This window comes from Silurus aristotelis (assembly GCF_946808225.1).
Source record: "Silurus aristotelis genome assembly, chromosome: 6".
Lineage (NCBI taxonomy): Eukaryota > Metazoa > Chordata > Actinopteri > Siluriformes > Siluridae > Silurus > Silurus aristotelis.
In genome coordinates, this window is record NC_139579.1 from 22825275 (window position 1) to 22844422 (window position 19148).

Consider the following 19148-nt stretch of genomic DNA (forward strand, 5'->3'; position numbering starts at 1 on the left):
TTCTTTTAATGCTGTATTTACATCCTGACATTTCTGCAACCTTTTTTCACTGTTTTGCATTTGATCAATTATATAGAACCTACTGCCAGAACACTGTAAAGAGAGATGCACTTACTGTGTTGCTCAAATTCCCATTTAAATGTAAGCCACTGTCAAAAAGTGGCGAGGATGCTCTGCTACTCTGATCACTGGACGGTCCTGGAGAGCCTAAAAAAAAATCAATACATAACCCACTGCTTGTGTGCATGATCTAGATTTACTACTGTAATCAGTTGTGATTGGTAAACTAGCAGCTTAACCAGTAAATCTAACCAAATGGACACATTTTTATTTTTTTAATAATGGGTAAGCAATAAAACCATTCTTGCATGTCAAAATTTTTGTAACAGCTCTGAATTATTATAAAAGACCCATTAGTATAAACTGTAGGTGAACACAGTTTGATTTGGTTGCCAAATCCAAAGCAGCACTATATTTTCCTTAAGGACTTTGCTGTACATCAGCTTAGAGCTGTTGTAACCCCCTGCAGAGCTTGCGAATGCTTGTGAAGGCACGCAGTATGAACTCACCTAATGGGAGCTTTAAAAAGGCTGGTGCCTCCCTGAGGTACCTCACAGTGATTGTAACTTCATCTCCAGCAGTTCGCAAGAGATGAACCTGCCCAGGAAACAAAAGTAAGTGAGAGACGAAAAGAGAAGGGAGGCAATGAGAGCACTGTGGGAGACGGATATAGAGAATAATATCCTCTTAACACTGCAGGACAGTGGACATGACAAAAGGTTGACATTGGTGAAGGAAATGCATAAAATGAAACTGTTTTTTTTTAAAAGGACTTCAACATTTGAATAAATTCATTTATTAAAATCAAAACGCAAGCTCATGAATTTTCTCATGAAGTTTCAGATTTGAATATGACTTATTTTAATTATTACAGAGTTCTGTACCCTCAGCTAAGCTTTCGTGTGATCTGAGAGGGAGTTAACTGCTTAGACATGTAATTACCCCCACAGTCTCTGGTAGCTTCACTATGCACATGAAAACTACTGTCCAAAAATATGAAAAGTCTGAGTTTGAGTAGTTCACACTGCTCCCTTTTATCCAAACAACCCCCTAATGCTTTTCAGAATGTGCCGATACACTTGGTCCTCTTTGGCGAAACTTCTTAAGTCTTTGATCAAAAACATAGAAAAATTATTAAATCTAGTCAAGTCAATTTTTCAGTCTATGATTAATAAGAAGTGGTTTGTCAAGCAGTTTTACAAAGGGCTCACCCCAAATCACACTGACTATAAAGTCATGCTTCTGACATTTAAAGCCCTTAATGGCATTGCTACGGCATATCTTGTGATATCTTGAAGCATTATAGCAGCTCCCAACCACTTTGCACAGCTGATGCAGGCTTACTTCTAATCCCTAGGATCACTTTCAACCTGGTGGAAGAGCTTTTTTCTTTTTTTTTAAGAGAATATTGGGAATCCAAGACCTCTATTAGAGTTTGTAAAATTAATGTTTAAACAGGCCTATGCTTCATTCCTATTTAGGTTGCTTGATTGCATGGTTGTTACTGATATTCTGTTACTATTATTTTTATACTTAATAATTCAATGTATACAAATCATTTATAATAAATTCATTTAAAAACTTTGTGAAAAGCTTAATGTAGCATCCTTACCTAATTTGAAACTACATAAGACCTTTTTTAATGCTTAATAATAATAATAAATAATAATTAGTTTGATTAATCCATGATGAATTAATTTGACCTCATGCTTAGAATAAATCTATCTATCTATCTATCTATCTATCTATCTATCTATCTATCTATCTATCTATCTATCTATCTATATATATATATATATATATATATATATATATATAAGATCTTAAGATCTTGTGACAGTGAAGGACAAAGGTCATGGCTTAGAATTGCAGTAAACTTGTGAATATGAATTTGCAAGTGTGTGTATATATATATATATATATATATATATATATATATATATATATATATATATATATATATATATATATATATATATATATATACACTGCAATTCTAAGCCATGACTTTTATCCTTGTTGTTTTCTAGCTGTTTTCTAGTTCCACTTTCTCCAAGATGTGTTTCTGCTGTCTTCAGGTTTTTCACTCTGTGCTGTCTGACTGTATTAAGATTTATGGATTCTCCTGCATTTTGACTCTGGCTATAGAACTGTACCTTGGTTTTTTACCTTTGCACATACTTACTTATCCCATCTTGGACTCCTGTGTTACATAATCGGGGTTTTGGGGAAAAAAAAGAAAACTGATGCTGCTATTTGAGTACTTTTTTTTTCCAAACAAAATTGACAACTGGAAAACCACAATTTTAACCAATTAGTTCTCATTCATGAAATGCTACGAATAAGCTGTTGATAATAAAATATACAGACACTTAATATTTTGAAACGGAATGTTTAAATATCACATATGGGTGTATATGTGTTATTTAAATATTTCCTTTTTGTTATAATGATCACTCTTCTGGGAAGGCTTTCAACTAGATCTTGGAATTGCAGCTGTGAGGATTTTTTCACTGAGCATTAGGGAAGTCAGACTTGATGTCTTGCGAGCAAGCCTGACACAAAGTCAGCATGCATAATCTTCCCAAAGATGTTCAGTGGGGTTTAGTTTTTTGTAAGAACACATAAGATCTTTCACATCCACCTAAAAAATCTATTTATTCAGTGAGCTCGCTATGTGCACAAGGGCAATGTTGTGCTGGAACAGGTTTTGTCCCTTTCCAAAAGAAATCTTAAACCTACAACATTCCAAATAACTGTGTGCTTGCAACAGTTTTGAGAAGACCCAAATACATTCAGCCATAAATTTTCAGACTAGAAATAAAAGTACCTACAGAGTCTTAGTAAGGTGTTGAGCCACAATCCTCCAGAACAATTTTAATGAGCATAGATTCAACAACACTCAAGAAATGTACCTGAGACTTGGCACCATTCTTCCTAAAAGATTTACCGTTGATTAGTGTTATGTCAATGGCAATGAAGAACACTGTCCAAAATTTAGTTCTAACTCTCCCATAGATATTTAAAGAATTTAAGATCTTGTGACTGTGAAGGCTATAGCATATGTTTTACATTCTTTTCATCTTTAACAGATATATCAGTGGCTTCTCATGGACTGTGGATGGAGGTGGAGTCTAGAAGAGACTACTGGCATCAGGATGAAACTGTATCATCACAAGATAAAGGTGATCAGTCAGAATAACTTTCTATTGATTTGCAGTGACTTTACCCTTTAAGCAGTCAAGTGGAGCCACACCAAGACAGCCAAAGTGCCTCCCTCAGTATAGCCACCATTTTTAACTTTAATTTGTTGCCTGTCTGTACATCTGAGTGGCAACTAATTTATTTACAACACAAAACTATATTTTAGTGTGTCAATCATGGATTCCCTCAAGCTTAATATATACTTAATATAAATGCTTAGAATCTGACACTGTCTCTTCTTTATCATTCAGTCACACATAATAATCAGCTGTTAATCCTTCAAATATCAGTGGTCAATCTATGACACAGAAATCGTTAAGAGCTGAAACAGCTTGGATATGTTAGCCTGTGGTTTCTGAGAATAAGATCATTAATCATGTCTTTGACTTCCTGAATGTGAAAAGAGAGACCAGCCGTTTGTAGTGAGAGAAAAAAAAAAGAGAAAGAGAAAGAGAAAGAGAGAGAGAGAGAGAGAGAGAGAGAGAGAGAGAGAGAGAGAGAGAGAGAGAGAGAGATTAAGTTATTACATTCTTCCTAAAGGAGATATGGTATATGCTCAGACTGAAAAAGATAAATATTTCTTAGATATTAAAAGATTGAACATGGTTAAGTCAGGCACTTCGGATCAATGCTCGATCACTGTTATTTCAGAACCACAGGCAGGAATAATGATACATGATGAGTGAATACTTACAACCTCTTCATGTGTGCACTTTTCCACGTTGATGCCATTGATCTGCATGAGACAACATTTTCATTAAAAACACAGTTTAATTATTTTTTTAATTGTTATAGTCAAAGCAGCAAACTGTAGTCTACAATATGATATAGAGTAAGAGTAGTAAGAGTAGTAGTTTGTCTACACACAATTCATTCTTTTTTTGGTTCATAAATGTGTAAAGTACATAATACCCTCAAAAAACCTCTATGTGTTTTTATGTCCTTTCAGTGATTGCAGATAGGTAAGATTAGATCACTGTTTATTTAATAGAGCTCTACATATCATATCTATCAACAGAACACAGCTTAATACGATTAGCCTAGAGCAGAATAGGACATGGATACAAGAACAAATGGTATAACATTTCAATAAATGTCTTCTTTTTCTGTTGTGGTAGTAAGAGGGCACTTGACAAAAGTCTCATTACTTTTATTCTTCAGATTCATATAATGAGATCAAAGGTTAAACCTGCAGCTGACCTTGAGAAAATGAATCAGGGGGAAACATCATCAGGATGCAGAGAGCACCTTGCTCTGACATGCACCTTTGGCCCTGGGCATTGTGGAGAATAAAAGTAAGCTAACACTCGCTCCACTAACCTGTAACACAGCGTCGCCGATAAACAGCATCCCCGTCTGATCAGCTGCAGGCCAGACACAAGGTGCCAAAGGTTAATGGAGACATTAGGATACAATTAGTCATTTCAAATGTGCTAATGTAAAGGAAATGCCAATCAGCCCCAGTGACTGAGAAGTCTGCCAATGTAGCCCTTAGCAGAGTGCTATACAAAATAGGCTTTAATCCAAAATGCATACACCTCTGAAATGTATCATTTTGTTCCGTCATAAATAACAAATACATTTGAGCTTTCTGAAATTAAATACACAGCTCAGTTAGACTACATTCCGACTGGGTATATCATCTTAGCAGAAGTCATTGAAGTGTAGGTTTCAATAATCTTCATCAAGACTTTGAGTTAGGTTTGCAAATGTGACTAAGTAATAGCATGTTAGTATGACTGAAACAATGCATACAGCGTCATGCTGATCTGATGCTCTGGGTAATCGTTTTGCTCATTGCTTTATATTCTTTCTTCTGATTGATGAGTCTGAACAGCTTACTCAGTCCCTCAATAGGGTTCCTATTGTGAGCCATACTGTACATGATACTTTATATATGCCCGCCCAATCTACTTTTAAGGCACAAGGATAGTTTTTGATTCTGTGTATGAGACAGAGCTGACTCAGAAAATAAATGAAAAAGACATGGACAATATCATATCTGGGTTGAGAAAACTAATGTTGCATGCTTATATATGAGGCAATTCATGGCTCAGAGATCATATGGTCCACAACTTGGCACATGCATCAGTATAAGCATATGGACTCTAATTACACACTTATTAAACAGTCTCTCTCAAGAGATTAAGCGGGTTTTGGCTTTAGACTGCAGACTCTCGAAATTATATACACGAAAAAAAAAATTATCAGTGTTGATAGTGGGAGGGTAACATATAGTAATCACTTTTGAACATTAACCAATTTAGCAGTACAATAATTGGAATAATAGTGTCTTACCTACTTGATCTTTGAAAATCTTCGAAATGACCACAGGCACTTTATGCTCAGCTCCTCCCTAAAATGAATAAAACTCCCTCCAGGTGATTTAGTATTCCTACAACCCACTAATTATACAAGCTACACTTCATAACCGAGCGAATCATTCAACTCTGTTGACGTATCCAAGTTTCTTCTGGAAGGAATAATGAATTTTAATCTCTACTACAGCATTCTCTTTCATCTCCAAAATTCCATGCATACATAACACCATGTGTCTTGTATGTAACTAGTGATTATTTCCAAAATTTCATCTCAACGTTCAATCTCTAGGTCTAAACAAAGTGTTTATGTCATACACTAAATAACCAATGTACAATCACTTATAGCTTATACATCTCTAATACTTATTATGGCAAATTTCAATTCAAGCATATTTGAAAGTAAACTCAGTACTAAAAACAGACTCAGTTAAACATTTTTTTTTTTTTATACAAAACATATACACATATAGGGCTGTATTCAAAGTTGAAAGTCAAAAACTTAAAACAGCATTTAAAATGTACACTGATATTTACTTCGGGACAATGTTAAAATGTTAAAAGTTAAAAGTTAAACAAAGTTTTCTGTACTCAGAAGCAGCTTACACAGATGCTTATGTTAAAACATTTCTATGAATATAAAGGCCTTCATGCCTCCAATATTTCTTGAGTAGAAATGTCAATAGTCATGGTTTTTAATAAAGTCTAAGCCACCAGCTCTAAAAACAAAAAAAACTTTATTTCAAACCCCTCTAAAATGCAGTAGAGTAAAACATATCGCATTTTTGTTTCTAACTGCAGTAAATGTAACAAATAAAAAATACATAAAGTGAAAAAACTGGAAATTTGTCTTAATATTTTCCACTAGTTATTCCTCCCCCTCAACTTAGAAAACAGCCCTTCATCCAGTACATCCCCCAGAAAGTAAAAAGCTTAGGCAGGCTGAAAACACTAAATGTCATGTTAAAGGTTGCATCAACTAAGACATGTTAAAGCATCAAAAACATCTTTTCAAGCTGCTGTAACACACTCCTCTTCCACAGACATGAGCTCACAGATGCCCACGAATGTCACTTTGATTGACAGGAGAAACTACGTATGCCATCCCTCCCACTCCAAAAGCATGGCCAACTTAATTGCCTCTCTGCCATGGATGGCTGTGGCATCAGTGATTTGATTTTAGGATCTACTGCCTATAGGGTAAACACTTTTTTTGCTGAGCCACTTGGAAGCAACGAAAAAGTTTTTTTTTGTTAATTTAATAAATACAAACCTCTGAGTTAGAAAATGCTATACTTTCAGCATATCAAGCATAAATGCTTTCAAGTCTATATTATAGGTTTATTAATATACATTTCATTCCTCAAAAAAAAAAAAAAAAAAGATGCATCTCATTTAGTCTCCATGTGAATACAGCAATACAATAAATTATTGTTATTTATATATTTAATATAAATTCTATTTTATCATTTCCATATATTTGGAGTGCATTTATTTCCCAAAACATACATTTCAATTTAACTTTTAACCAAAGCTGTAAAAGAGTTGTGATGGACTGCTCAATTGAGCATATAAAATCCAAGAAATATTTCAAGGTCAGAATCTACTGTACTTGTATGTCTTGAGTTCAGATACTACAGTGCACAATTTCAATATCAACCCCACACTATGTATTTGCAACTGTGAATACAGCCCAAAGTAAAAATTATTTTTATTTAACTATTTATTCTAAAAACAGACAGAAGTGAACCTACTTTGATACTCAAACCAAGGCCTCCAGTTGCCTGTCTTCGGAGTACAACAGTTCTGTGCTTTAAAAAAGGGGAATTTAGTTGGTAGGATTATAAAGGTAACATGATATTTAGAATTTAATGTTTAACAAAGGCTTCAATAACTGTAGCATGTTATGCACGTCTTATTCACAATATCAGACTAATAATACTTTTTTTTTTTTTTTAGTATATTGCTGTCATCCCATACAAATATACAGTAAAAAGAGAAGCTTGTTCCTCTAGGTCCGTGGTGCAATAGCAATAACAGCACTACTGATAGGACTATATACTGTGCAGTGTGTAACTAATATAAGCCAGATGTGTACAATAAATAAAAACTCAGCACAGAACATAACAGGACAGCACAACAGTCCATTTCCAATATACAGCACAACCACAGTATTGTGAGGGGGGCAAGTATAAAAAAAGTGGCCTGCACAGCAGAACAAAACAAGACAGATTTGAACCATGAACCATCCTAAGTGGCAGCAAATTTTTGGAAAGAAAAAAAGTACATTAATATTCTTTGAAGAGATTGCTATATATAATTGTGTGGATGTAAATACTGTAGAAGTGGTGAGGTTTGAATTTTTGTTACTAACTCAGTATACAAACTGCATAATAAATTGTGTTTCTGTCACCTTACATATACAGGGAGAATGGCATACAGAATAAACCAACTGGTGTGTGGTTTAAAAAGACAGTGTGAGCTATGCGTACAAACGCACACATAGGAATATTTTTGACAGAAAAATTCTAATGCCTCTTCTTCTGCTGATCTTCTGTAATCTGTCTATAGCACAATCATCCTGCCATTAAATTGTACTGGTCCTGAAAAGTGTTAAAAAAGCTGAAAATGTGAAAATTGCCCGGAGAAATAATTTAAAATCAGCTCAAGCATCTGTGAAATTAAATCTTTTTGTTTAGTTCAAGGCCTCAGTACTTACATTTAAGTGATGTGCACCACCACCTATGCAGACCACATCCTGTTTCTGTATGGTCAATATCTCTTTAGTTAACTTTAAACGGATGTCATAGGTATTACTGGTCTTTTCATCATACAAAAGGGCGAGTCCAGTTTTTGTCTGTAAACAGAAAGGAAAGGAAAACTCAATGTTAGTTGAATGATTTTGAATGAGTCTGTGTGTATAACTGTGTATAAATGGGCTTTTCTCATATCTGAAACCCGCCTTGCAACATTCTAAATTGTATTAGTCTCAATAGCTGCTGATCCCACGTTTTTCAGCAGCGGTATTTTTCTAATTTCAGAAGCAAACAAAGGACATTTGACAGCTGCAACGCCTCAATCGACTCTGAAATATGTCTTAATTCAGTGAGAATGGCATTTGTAAATAAGAATATCTTTCATAAAACAAACATGTTTACAAGTTTCGTCTCTGGAAAAGTTCCAGCCTTGGGATTGATTTTATGTTTCTGATAAGAAACAGCTCTTTCGAAGGATTAACTGAACATATACTAAATAAAAAATGCTTTCAGGTCTTTACCACTTAAAGAAAAAGAAGGTGCTAAGGATAGATAGCATAAAGCTTTCGAGTTAATTTACTTAGACTCAGAAATTAATCCCAAGCGCACATTCCTGTAGCTGGTAAATTGAAAAATATTCCTTAATACGTGAGCAAAATACAAACAGGTCTGTACCAAACAGGTCTGTACTGGTCATGAAAGTAGATTTTCAGTCCTGAATCTATAATATTTATGAGGGTAAATTTAGGGAGTACAATGTCAAAAGCAAATAGAGTCTGTATAGAGGAATATGACTATGTATAGAAATATATGACTCAATATAAAAAATCATGTTCTGTCATTGATTTCCTCTTCTTCTTTAGTGACCTTGCTTAAAAAATACAATACAAAATGCCTGAGTTATTAAAAAGTAGTGTGTAAAGTAAACAATAAGGGATTAACTATTAGCAGACACATTGTCTGCATATTTTTGACTCATGTAAGGGTGACATTAATTGGTGTAGGTCTACAGTTACACTGTCCTGGCCTAGTTCTCCGCCCAGCACTCGGGCCTTTTCTCCCAAGAGACTCGCACATTTAGGTCGAGTAGCTTCACCTCTAATTCCAGCGGGACAAGATAATTAATCAATGTTTAGAATCTGAGCCTGAATCTATGAGTACCCTGAAATATTATGTGCTTTGGGATCTGCACCAGACTTCGTTAGCCTCCTGAGATTTACATTGTATGGCTAGCGTAACTAAGACACGAGTACAGTACATTAGTGCATGATTCAATGATGATGAACTACCGGTACCCTTCTGCCCCGCTGACCCATACACATGTATCACAACTAACAAATGTGTCCAATTAACAGGCTGTATTAATTTTAGTAATGATATCAGAAGATTTGCCAAGCTGCAAATGCAGGTTGCGAATGGAACATTTTGCAGCATTGGTCAGGTTTGATATATCTATGTTTCACTTAAAAGTTTATAAAGTATAAAAAATGCAGGATCAGGACCCAAGAGAAAAGACCATGCTGTGTTCTCTGTGCTGATGCATAGCGTGCACACTATTTTTCATTACTACACATTTCAATAGCTGTGAAATGCAGCATGGGAAGCATGAGAGTTGATGAGGGGTGGATGTGGTAAAATCAACCAAGCGAAAAATGCATGCATCTATTGACATTTTCTGCTCCTGCTTTTATCTCTGTAGTCCTGCCTGAGGGTTTCATGATTTCATTACTGAAAAGTAGAAGGTCTGACCCGCTTAAAAAAATGAAAACAACATACAGCCCTTTGACTTTTGTAGGAAAGTTTCTTTCAGGTTTGTCAAAAGTGGTTCTCTTCCAAGAAAGAGAGAGAGAGAGAGAGAGAGAGAGAGAGAGAGAGAGAGAGAGAGAGAGAGAGAGAGAGAGAGAGAGAATCTGATGGCAGGGCTACCTCAATTAAAGCATTACTGCGAAGGAGACTGGAGGTCAGCTGCTGCCTGGAGATCAGCAGTGATAATTTTCTACTCCTCCAAGTCGGCTTCTCACAGATCCTTAGCCAATAATATTGCCTTTTTCTAACAGCAGGGACAGATGATAAATAGTCAATATAACATGTACTGCAAGATTAAAAACCCTCCTTTTAATCCATAAAGTCACTGATAGTGAAAGGTAGTTACAGCATGAAGTGCATCGCACCTACTTCACCTTTTTAAACTTGATTTCTTTCACAGATAAAAGATACAGTCACTTAAAACTAGTTGGTGTAAATCTGTTCAGCATCTGCTGTACAACTGTACAACAAGATGTTAATCACAGAATAGAGAGAATCAGCTTGAACTTGGAATTAGATGGTAGGCTTTCTAGGAAAACTGCATTAGAGATTTTTCAAAGTGATGGGAAAAGGAATTGATCTATCTCAACTCTTCCATTCTGGTCTAATTCTAATAAAAAAAATGGTCAGCAGAGATCATTTAAAATCTAAAAAAAAAAACTTGTGCCAAATGGTACTGGAAGCACAGTTATCACCTGAATGAAGTTAGAATATTGAAACACTTAAAATTGGCTATATAACAAACTAGAATTTACAAGTTTTCTCAAAAGCATTATTCCTAATGTGATTTCAATAGAACTGTCATTTAAGACATGCTACATTGCTTATGAGAAACATAACCCATCTTTAACTTTGCAAAGTTGTCAGAGATGATACATCAGTAATTAGCACTGAATCAGTTTGTAAGTTAAAAGGAACTTTCTTCATTATCCAATATACTGAATTAAAGACAACAAAAAAAAAATCTAGCCATCCTGCCTCATGTGCAAAACCTAATCATCCAAGACTCGGCGCTATCCAAATGATATCCTGACAAAGACAAATTATATGCATACTTCACATAATTAAATGGCATCATCGCCATTTTCATAATATCAGCCTCAGAAACAAATAAATGTCATACTAATCACCAGCATTCTCAATATTCACTACTGTTTTTCTTAATTAAAAAAAATAATCTCTCATTTAAAACTTTTTCAAAAGAGATGGCACAATAAAGCTTAAAATATATCAGTGGGTATTAAAATTTCAAACACACAGTCGAAAAAAATTAAATAGTAAGTGGGGGAAAAATTATGCAGGAGTGGAGCCTTTGCATTGGGTCTGTAAACTACATTAATAGAGCTGATCTTTATCATCTGAATTATTAGCAAGCTTAGAAAGTACTGTGACAAGTCTGCATCTGAAATTGTCAAATTAACAGTCACTGAAGATAATTTGGGCAAACCAGTGAAACAGCACACTTAATGATCTACTGTTTACATTTGGCATGGGCTATTAATCTGCTAGACAATTTATTATAATGTGAACACTTCCAAATATCATTACTGTTTGACAAACAATAATATGTGTACGTCAACTTGCGGACAAGCTCTAGGGTCACAAGTTTGATCCTGAGCTCAAACTGTGTGCACTTTTGTAATATGTGTAATGTTGTAATTACATGTTGTAACATGTTGTAATACACACATGTGTAAGATTCCTCTAAGGTTTCCTCCCACCTTCCAAAATCAAGTATATCCACTATGCCCTAGCTGTGAAAAAGGGTGTGAATGTGTATATATGCATGATAAACTGTGCTGCTTCACACCCATGATTACGGGATGAGTTAATTAATGAATAAATTATTTAATGAATAAATATGTCATAGTTTTATGTTTTTGATAATATTTCATAGTTTATGTTATGTTCTATCTGTAAACATATCCCCATATGAACATATTATACTGTTATAACCTGTTATAATGCATGTAAAAACTACTATAATCAACTTGGGGGTTTTTTTTCTATCTGGTTTAGAAATGTCATTTTGGCATTGGACTCTTCTTCTCAGCTTGGTTCTGCTTGGAGGAAACCAATTAATTTTTTTATTTCTTAGCCCTGTTGCAGGGTAAGTGTTGACCAGCTTTATTCAGGGAGCTAATTTGCTAGTATCTAAGACTATATCATTATGTTTCGAGATATGCCAATACACCAGCAGCAATTAATATTAGCATAATTTATACCACATCACTGTTTAATTCTCAATTAATTTTCAGTAACAGTAGGGATCTGACAATAGTAATCTTAAAAGATTCAAACTCACTTAAATAGTGTATAGTATGCAGAGATGTATAGCTTTTATATCTAAAAAAAAAAATATCACAGATGATACACATAATCTAAAGCAAATAGTACACTGATCTTTTTCTATGGATGTTTTATGGTAAAAACATTGAATATGAAAAACATATATTTAACATTTATTGAAGGAGACTGTATAAGTGCCTTTGAAGCAAAGCAATTCCTTTAAGATTTTAGCTGTAGGAGTGGCTTGAGGGCAGAGAATGTTTAGCTTTGTGTTTATCAGTCAGTTGACAAACTACATTTCTTGCTCTATTAAAATTCAAAAGAGAGAAAAAAATATGAAAAGGAAAGATTGTTTACAACTCTTATAAATTGATAAGATATTTAATATAATTATGGACAGATAAGAAAATTAAATGTGCCATGTGTCTAAAATAATCACTGCGGAGTGGCAACATAGCAAAGCATACAGTACCCAAGCTCTGGATAATGGTGAGTGGTGCTGTCTCAAAGAGTACCTATCCCATGATCCCATCATCTAGCTTATCTGGTTTTCTCCCACCTCCCAAAACATGTTCCCAAAACAAGTAATAGCCAAAATAAATTGCCTCAATGTGTGAATGTGTGTGCATGGTGCTCTGTGATAGCCTGCCTGTATTTTCCCACCTCAGGCTTCAAATTCACTGCAACCCTGACCAGGATAAAAAAAAGTTATAATTAGGGTTAGTAAAAGTGTGATGAAATGATTGAGTGCAATTTTGGGAAACGCATGTGTTATACAAGAAATATATCATTTTAGGACAAGCTAAAGGAAAATTATCACCTCTGTGAAGGTAAAGACGCTCTGGACAAGGTCATCTGCTAAATGCCACAAATGTAAATGTAAAGACACACCACCCTGGCACTGATTACTACATAACTTACAATCCTGGCTCTATTTCTGGCAAGATGTGCATGCACAAGTCATATTATGTGGTTTGATTCTAATATCAAAATAAGGCCAGTACAATACTTAAGACCTTTGATTTATAAAATGTAATTTCAGACAAAATAGACTTGTCTAAAAAAAGTAAAAAAAAAAAAAAAACATGGACTAAGATCGTGATTAAATATTAGTCAGTATTTAAATTAGTGAAAAGGCAGCTGTGTCGAAATGATGATAAAATAACATTGAAAATAATCCTGTTTGCTCAAACACTGTCCAAGACCATTGTGATGAATGTCAAATAAGACTAATGCAATACACAATCCATCCAAACATTTAGAGTGAAAGTAAAGAAATTAATATTAAGAAGCAATGTTATTTCTATTAATGTAAGTCATTTAGTATAGTCTGTTGGTTTTTATACTTCTGCAAAGCTAGAATTTGCTTGTGAATAAAGCCAGAGAGTGTTCTGTTCTATTTTTACGGAGTACCAGTAGATGCTTCACATTTTCTACAATCCGGCAGATTGTAAAAGAGATAGAAGCTCAAATAAGTAGAAACATTTTCAGGCAGAAGTCCTGCATCAGCTGTGCAAGCAAAGTGCTTCTGAGACTACAGGAGGTACAATCAGTTGATGTTGTTTTATTTTTATTTTTTTTGCCAGTGGTATGATTCATCAAACTGCTCACAGAAAACTTGTCTAGAACCTCTGAGATGAGGTTACAGTGCTCAGAGAACACAATACAAAAATTATAGTTTGGATGTGTGCCATTTTGCATATTACAAGCTGTTGCAGTTTTAGGACCACAAAGGCCACTATTATAAAAAAAGATCAACAAACGATAGAATGTACAATCCTATCCATATTGGTTGCTCATCTACTGTTATATTTGTCATGCTTCTGTATCTTTGTATATTTATTATGTGCATCAGACTTGCATGGCATAATCAAAATTTTGCTGAAGCTATATGCCATCATATGATTAATATCTGAAAATAAAAAATTTGCATGTTTTTCTGGAAGAACAGTATGTGACGGATGTAAAATTTGCTTGAATAAAAAATTTTCATAGAAAGATGATTTCTGATGTGTTATTACACGTTGCTGCCCATTACACAGATGCTTGTGTTTTAATCAGCATGGTAGATAATAAAAAGCTGAAAAACTGAAATATAAACCATGTGTCTACATCACAAAACACAAATCTAATTCACTCATGTTCACAAATTCTTTTTTTCTTATGGAATCTATGCACTAGTCTTATGAATTGCTGTCTTGCAATATCTTGCTGTTTCAGCCACATTGTAAATAACAATGAGTCACCCTTTACACAAGAGCTAAAACCTTAGCTCAGATAAAAAATTAATATGACAGAAGTCAATTACTCAAACCTTTTAGCATTTCAGACACATATTAGACATCTCCATTATAAACTGAATAGCCATTTACAGAAAAGTCTGTATAGCAACACCAACTTGTTCAATAAGTGTCATCAAACAGTACAGATCTAATAAACTAGTAAGGGTTTATGGAGAAATGGCATCGTGAGAAATGTGTGTAATTAGCGAGTCTAATCTGAGCGATTGCTACATTAACATGACCTGAAATTAACACATTTCTGAGTTTTGGAACATCTATCTGAGTTTTTCCTGAGCAGTAGCACCATGAGAAAATAAGTATATTTATGGCTGTGTATTTTAAATTAATTAACATTGCAATGTTTTAAGAACATACATATGAGAGAAGCATTACACATAAAGGTCTATACAAAGAGTTTGACATTTTTACGCATTAATGGTTTCTGTTCTTCCTGGGTCAAGGCCTATAAAGGTATCTTGTTAGATCCTATGACATTCATGTAAACCTCTGCAACATCTCACTTCCTTTCCATGCACAGCTGTCAGGAGAAATTAGCACAGATAAGGTTCATGAGCAATTAGCTGCTTTGGCTTTTTCTGAAGTTTCTGACATTTAAATGTTAAAGCTCAGAGCTTATTATCACCACTGTCAGATGTATTATAAGCTAACAAAAAACTGACAAAAAAACAAAAAAATAATGAAAATTGAGGATGTTTTTAAAAGAATACAGGAAATTATACAAGCTATGACAAAATAATGAAATCTTCAATACTCACTTACCTGCTCAACACTAACAGCATACCTGATCAGCAAAAAAAACATCCCTAACACAGACAATCCGATTCCATAATATGACTAAGACAATTTTTATGATGTGGTTTTCTTCTTTGTAGGGAAACTTCATGATTACTACAAACGTTACGCTATATAATGACTTTAGGAATTGGAAAAAGAGAAATAGTCAATACTCTGTCACATCTGATCTTTCAAAGAGATGAAAATGAAAACCAAAAAGCAATCCAACACAAAATGCTGTGCTCTGCATCTATTCTGCATGATAGCGAGGTGTGAAATTACATATCCAGATCACACACACATTATATATATAGAGAAGATCATGATTAAACACCCACAGCACTAGCAACAGAAATACCAGGCTGATTAAAAAACAAACAAATAGCTGTACACTAGTCCTAATCATACTGTGTAACAAATAATAACTGATAGAACAGTCATTGCTTTTTACTTTTTAATTACATGATGTAACTTCTACATGATAAAAAATCATTTTGCCTTATAGGTCATTCTAGATAATTGCATTAAGTGCATGAGAAGTGCAAAAGTGTACAAGGCATGAACTGAATGTGGTTATATGTTGCACAAATAATCACTCAAAAGCAACGCTTTTTTTATAACGCGAATAAAACGAATGGCATTGAAGGTATGAACGCGTTTCGGTTCCCTCTGCATTACAAAGTTGCATTATGTGTGAGTACAGGGAGCTGCAATACCGATCCTATATTTCTCTCATGTTTACCGAGCCCTTACATCAGCCTCATCAACGAGCATGCTGAGTGATCAGTAGCTCTTGCTCCAGCGTGTTTGAAGGAACAGAGCCCAGGTTTCCTCACCCATGTGGGGAGCCAGAGGCTGCCGGGGCGCTCGAGCGGATCGGCTCGCCGTTTGCCGGCCGCGTTCATTTCCCGCGCAGCCGCTGCACCGAGCCGAAAGCACGTCGCTCACACATCTATCCAGATGAAAGACGGAGACACGGCGAGAGGAAACACGGGCTTCAGGCTCGCTCACTTTCCCCCGGAGCCGAGCATCGCACTCATTTATAAACGATTCAGCCTCGTCCAAGTTGGGCACAGGTTGAGAAATATCCTCTCAGAGCGCGGTCTGTACAGTTCCTGCTCCAGCCAGAAGTAGTGGCATTGCCTAGACCGAAACCAGAACTTCCACCTTTAATGACAGAGCGAGAGACAGAGACATAGTTCCGAGAAGACAGGAAGTCTGAGACGAGGCGTCTGTGTCCTTAGTTGCGCGCGCGTAACAGAGTTCGAGATGGATACAGGGGGCACGAGGAGGATATGGCAGCTCGTTTAACAACGCTGCGACTCTCACCGCGCGCTCAAAACGCGTGCGTGACGTCGGACTGCCCTGTAAGTCGAAACTCGTCGTAAGTGGAACATTTCCCTGGATGCATTACCAAGCCGCGAATTTGGGCTGCATACTGGAGTCGTAGCCTGTTCTTCTTTATAGCCGGAGTAATTCGTTGAGTCGTCTCGTCGGTTTGGATGCTTTCTGAGGTGGTGCATCAGGTCTCGTGACACGATGCCCTTTAAGAAGGCAGTGAATGAGCGAAGAGAATGACGGGTATTGCTAGAGAACACAAGCAATTTCTATACTAGACAGCTATCAAATGAAGTGCGTTAAATGCTGTGATTAAGCAGCACGATACATCAGTGCTGTTTTCTTTTTTTTCTTTTTTTTGTTTTTAATATTGTAAAACTAAGACAAAGAGATGCTGTGCGTAAATAAGGCATCCACGATTTAAAGTGCACTGTGACCATCCTGAACAATTTCAGATGTTCTGTAAGTGTCTGTAGTAATTCATGTTTGGATGAATTATGGCATTGACCTTCAACATGATGATAATTGCAAATAATAAATGATGTGAGCCAACTTTTCAGCAAGGTTTTGCAATATTGCAAGGTCAAATCGAGTACAAGTGGCAATTTTTTTTTAAATTCTTTACACTTTAAACAGTAGCTGGCAGAATCTTAATGCAGACAATTAGACAATTTACCTACTTCAAGCTCATTCAGCTTAATCTAATTCCAGCATATTTGGTTACTGCTGTGTGTAAAATAAATAATAATATGGGTGTCCAAGTTTTACTGTTGATTGGAAAAAAAATAAAAATAATCAATGCTCACCATCCACCTCATTTCTCTGAAGACCTTTAACAAGTGTCAAATGTTGCAATGTACATGCTGAGCTGTAAAAGTGCATTTCAGCGCCTTCTGTGTGTGATGTGAAGTGGAATGCAAAGCGTGGCTGGGAACAAGGCCAAAGGCAGATCCAGCGGCCCTGGCTTCAGAAAGAGCCGGTCACTGCTGCTTAGACAGCCTGACTGATAAACATTCATTTCACATGGGCTGACTAACAGAAGGGCCTGTGCACACCACACAGGCTCAAGTTTGGCAAGGGCGAAGGAGGCATGCGGGGTCTAAATTTGCACCACGCTCATCCTGATATGCTCGGTGGAACGCAGCATGACAGAGCGGTTAACTGAAATGGTGGGAGACACCTTCGCTTGAGCCTGTGAGGCAGCTTTGTTCACCTCCTCCGCAATGGTTGTTATTCCTTGCATGTCAGGATGCGAGTCACCCTGGGGAAGATATTTCACATTTTTAGGGAACGCCGCATCAACAGTTTAGCATGAAAGCATAATTTTTTTTTTCCCTCCCTCCAAGCCCTGTCTCTTGCTCCCAACTCATTTACACTGATAAAAACACTTGACTCGCATAGAGAGATGGACATCAATAGAATATTTATGTGTCTTTAACAGCAGTGAAAATATCAAGCAACATTGCTTTGCTCTTAAAGACTCAAAAAAGTGTTTTATTAAGATGCATATTACAATTCAATAATTAAGATTGCTATTTGGCTTTTTTTATATCTATGAAACATTTTATAGAATGTAAAACTTATTATTTTTACACATTTATTAGCTTATTTTTTCCTTCTGTAAAGAGCAGGACATATCATAAATCTGACCTCAAAACCTTGAAAAAGCTTTACCAGTGCCAAGGAGTACTTTCTAAAAATGTGCATCATTTCACTTGGAGAGCATATTCTTGCTTTCAAACTCTCCTGTAGATCTTTGTAGAGTTTGCAACATACCCCTGAGGTTAAAGCTTGTGAAATGCAGCAGAGAAACTTAATACTCTTTTCACGTTTTCTTCAAATGCTGATTTTTTTTCTCCATTTCTTCTGGCCTCATTGTTGTCTTTTATATATTGTGCTTATTTCAAGCAATATAGATGTGGCTTGGTGGGGATTCAGAACAGCCTCTCAAAACCAGGGGCTGTGGGATGTGACCTGGGCTTTGCCAAGCAGGTTCTCATTTACACTGTCAGCAGGGGTCTGTTTGTGAAAGACCACCAATTTCATCTGGGATAAAAAAATATTGTTGCTTGGGGAGGAAAGGTTGTGTGCATTTAATATTTAGCGAACTGTGGCTCTTGTTTTGAGTCTGTGAGAATAAAGGACAAATTGCCAAGAGCATTCCTGATAAAGGAAACAAATAAACAATCAGTAAAAAAAAAAATCAGAAGTGTGTTTTCAAGTAAATTATCTTTTTGTTCTGTATGATCAGTGGGGTGTGGCAGACAATTAAGAATATTTGTATCCAAATAACAACTCGC

The 19148-nt window shown here is 35.7% G+C and overlaps 1 protein-coding gene across 5 annotated transcripts in view; it reads right to left on the bottom strand.

The window, feature by feature from the left end:
• sntg2 (syntrophin, gamma 2) overlaps positions 1 to 17159 on the bottom strand; it is a 37530-nt gene extending 20371 nt beyond the window's left edge. Inside the window, exons 1-8 of one of the 5 annotated variants that reach the window (XM_083545564.1) lie at positions 16347 to 17159; positions 8302 to 8439; positions 7337 to 7393; positions 5563 to 5620; positions 4585 to 4628; positions 3959 to 4000; positions 570 to 657; positions 116 to 207 (exon numbers count right to left, since the gene is read on the bottom strand). In XM_083545564.1, coding sequence (XP_083401690.1) covers positions 116 to 207; positions 570 to 657; positions 3959 to 4000; positions 4585 to 4628; positions 5563 to 5620; positions 7337 to 7393; positions 8302 to 8439; positions 16347 to 16415 — 588 coding nt within the window. In that variant the 5' untranslated portion in view covers positions 16416 to 17159. Of the gene's footprint in view, positions 1 to 115; positions 208 to 569; positions 658 to 3958; positions 4001 to 4584; positions 4629 to 5562; positions 5642 to 7336; positions 7394 to 8301; positions 8440 to 16346 lie in introns of those variants that run through there. The other 4 variants (XM_083545566.1, XM_083545565.1, XM_083545567.1 and 1 more) reach the window with 4 other exon arrangements.
• Positions 17160 to 19148: the final 1989 nt, after the last annotated feature.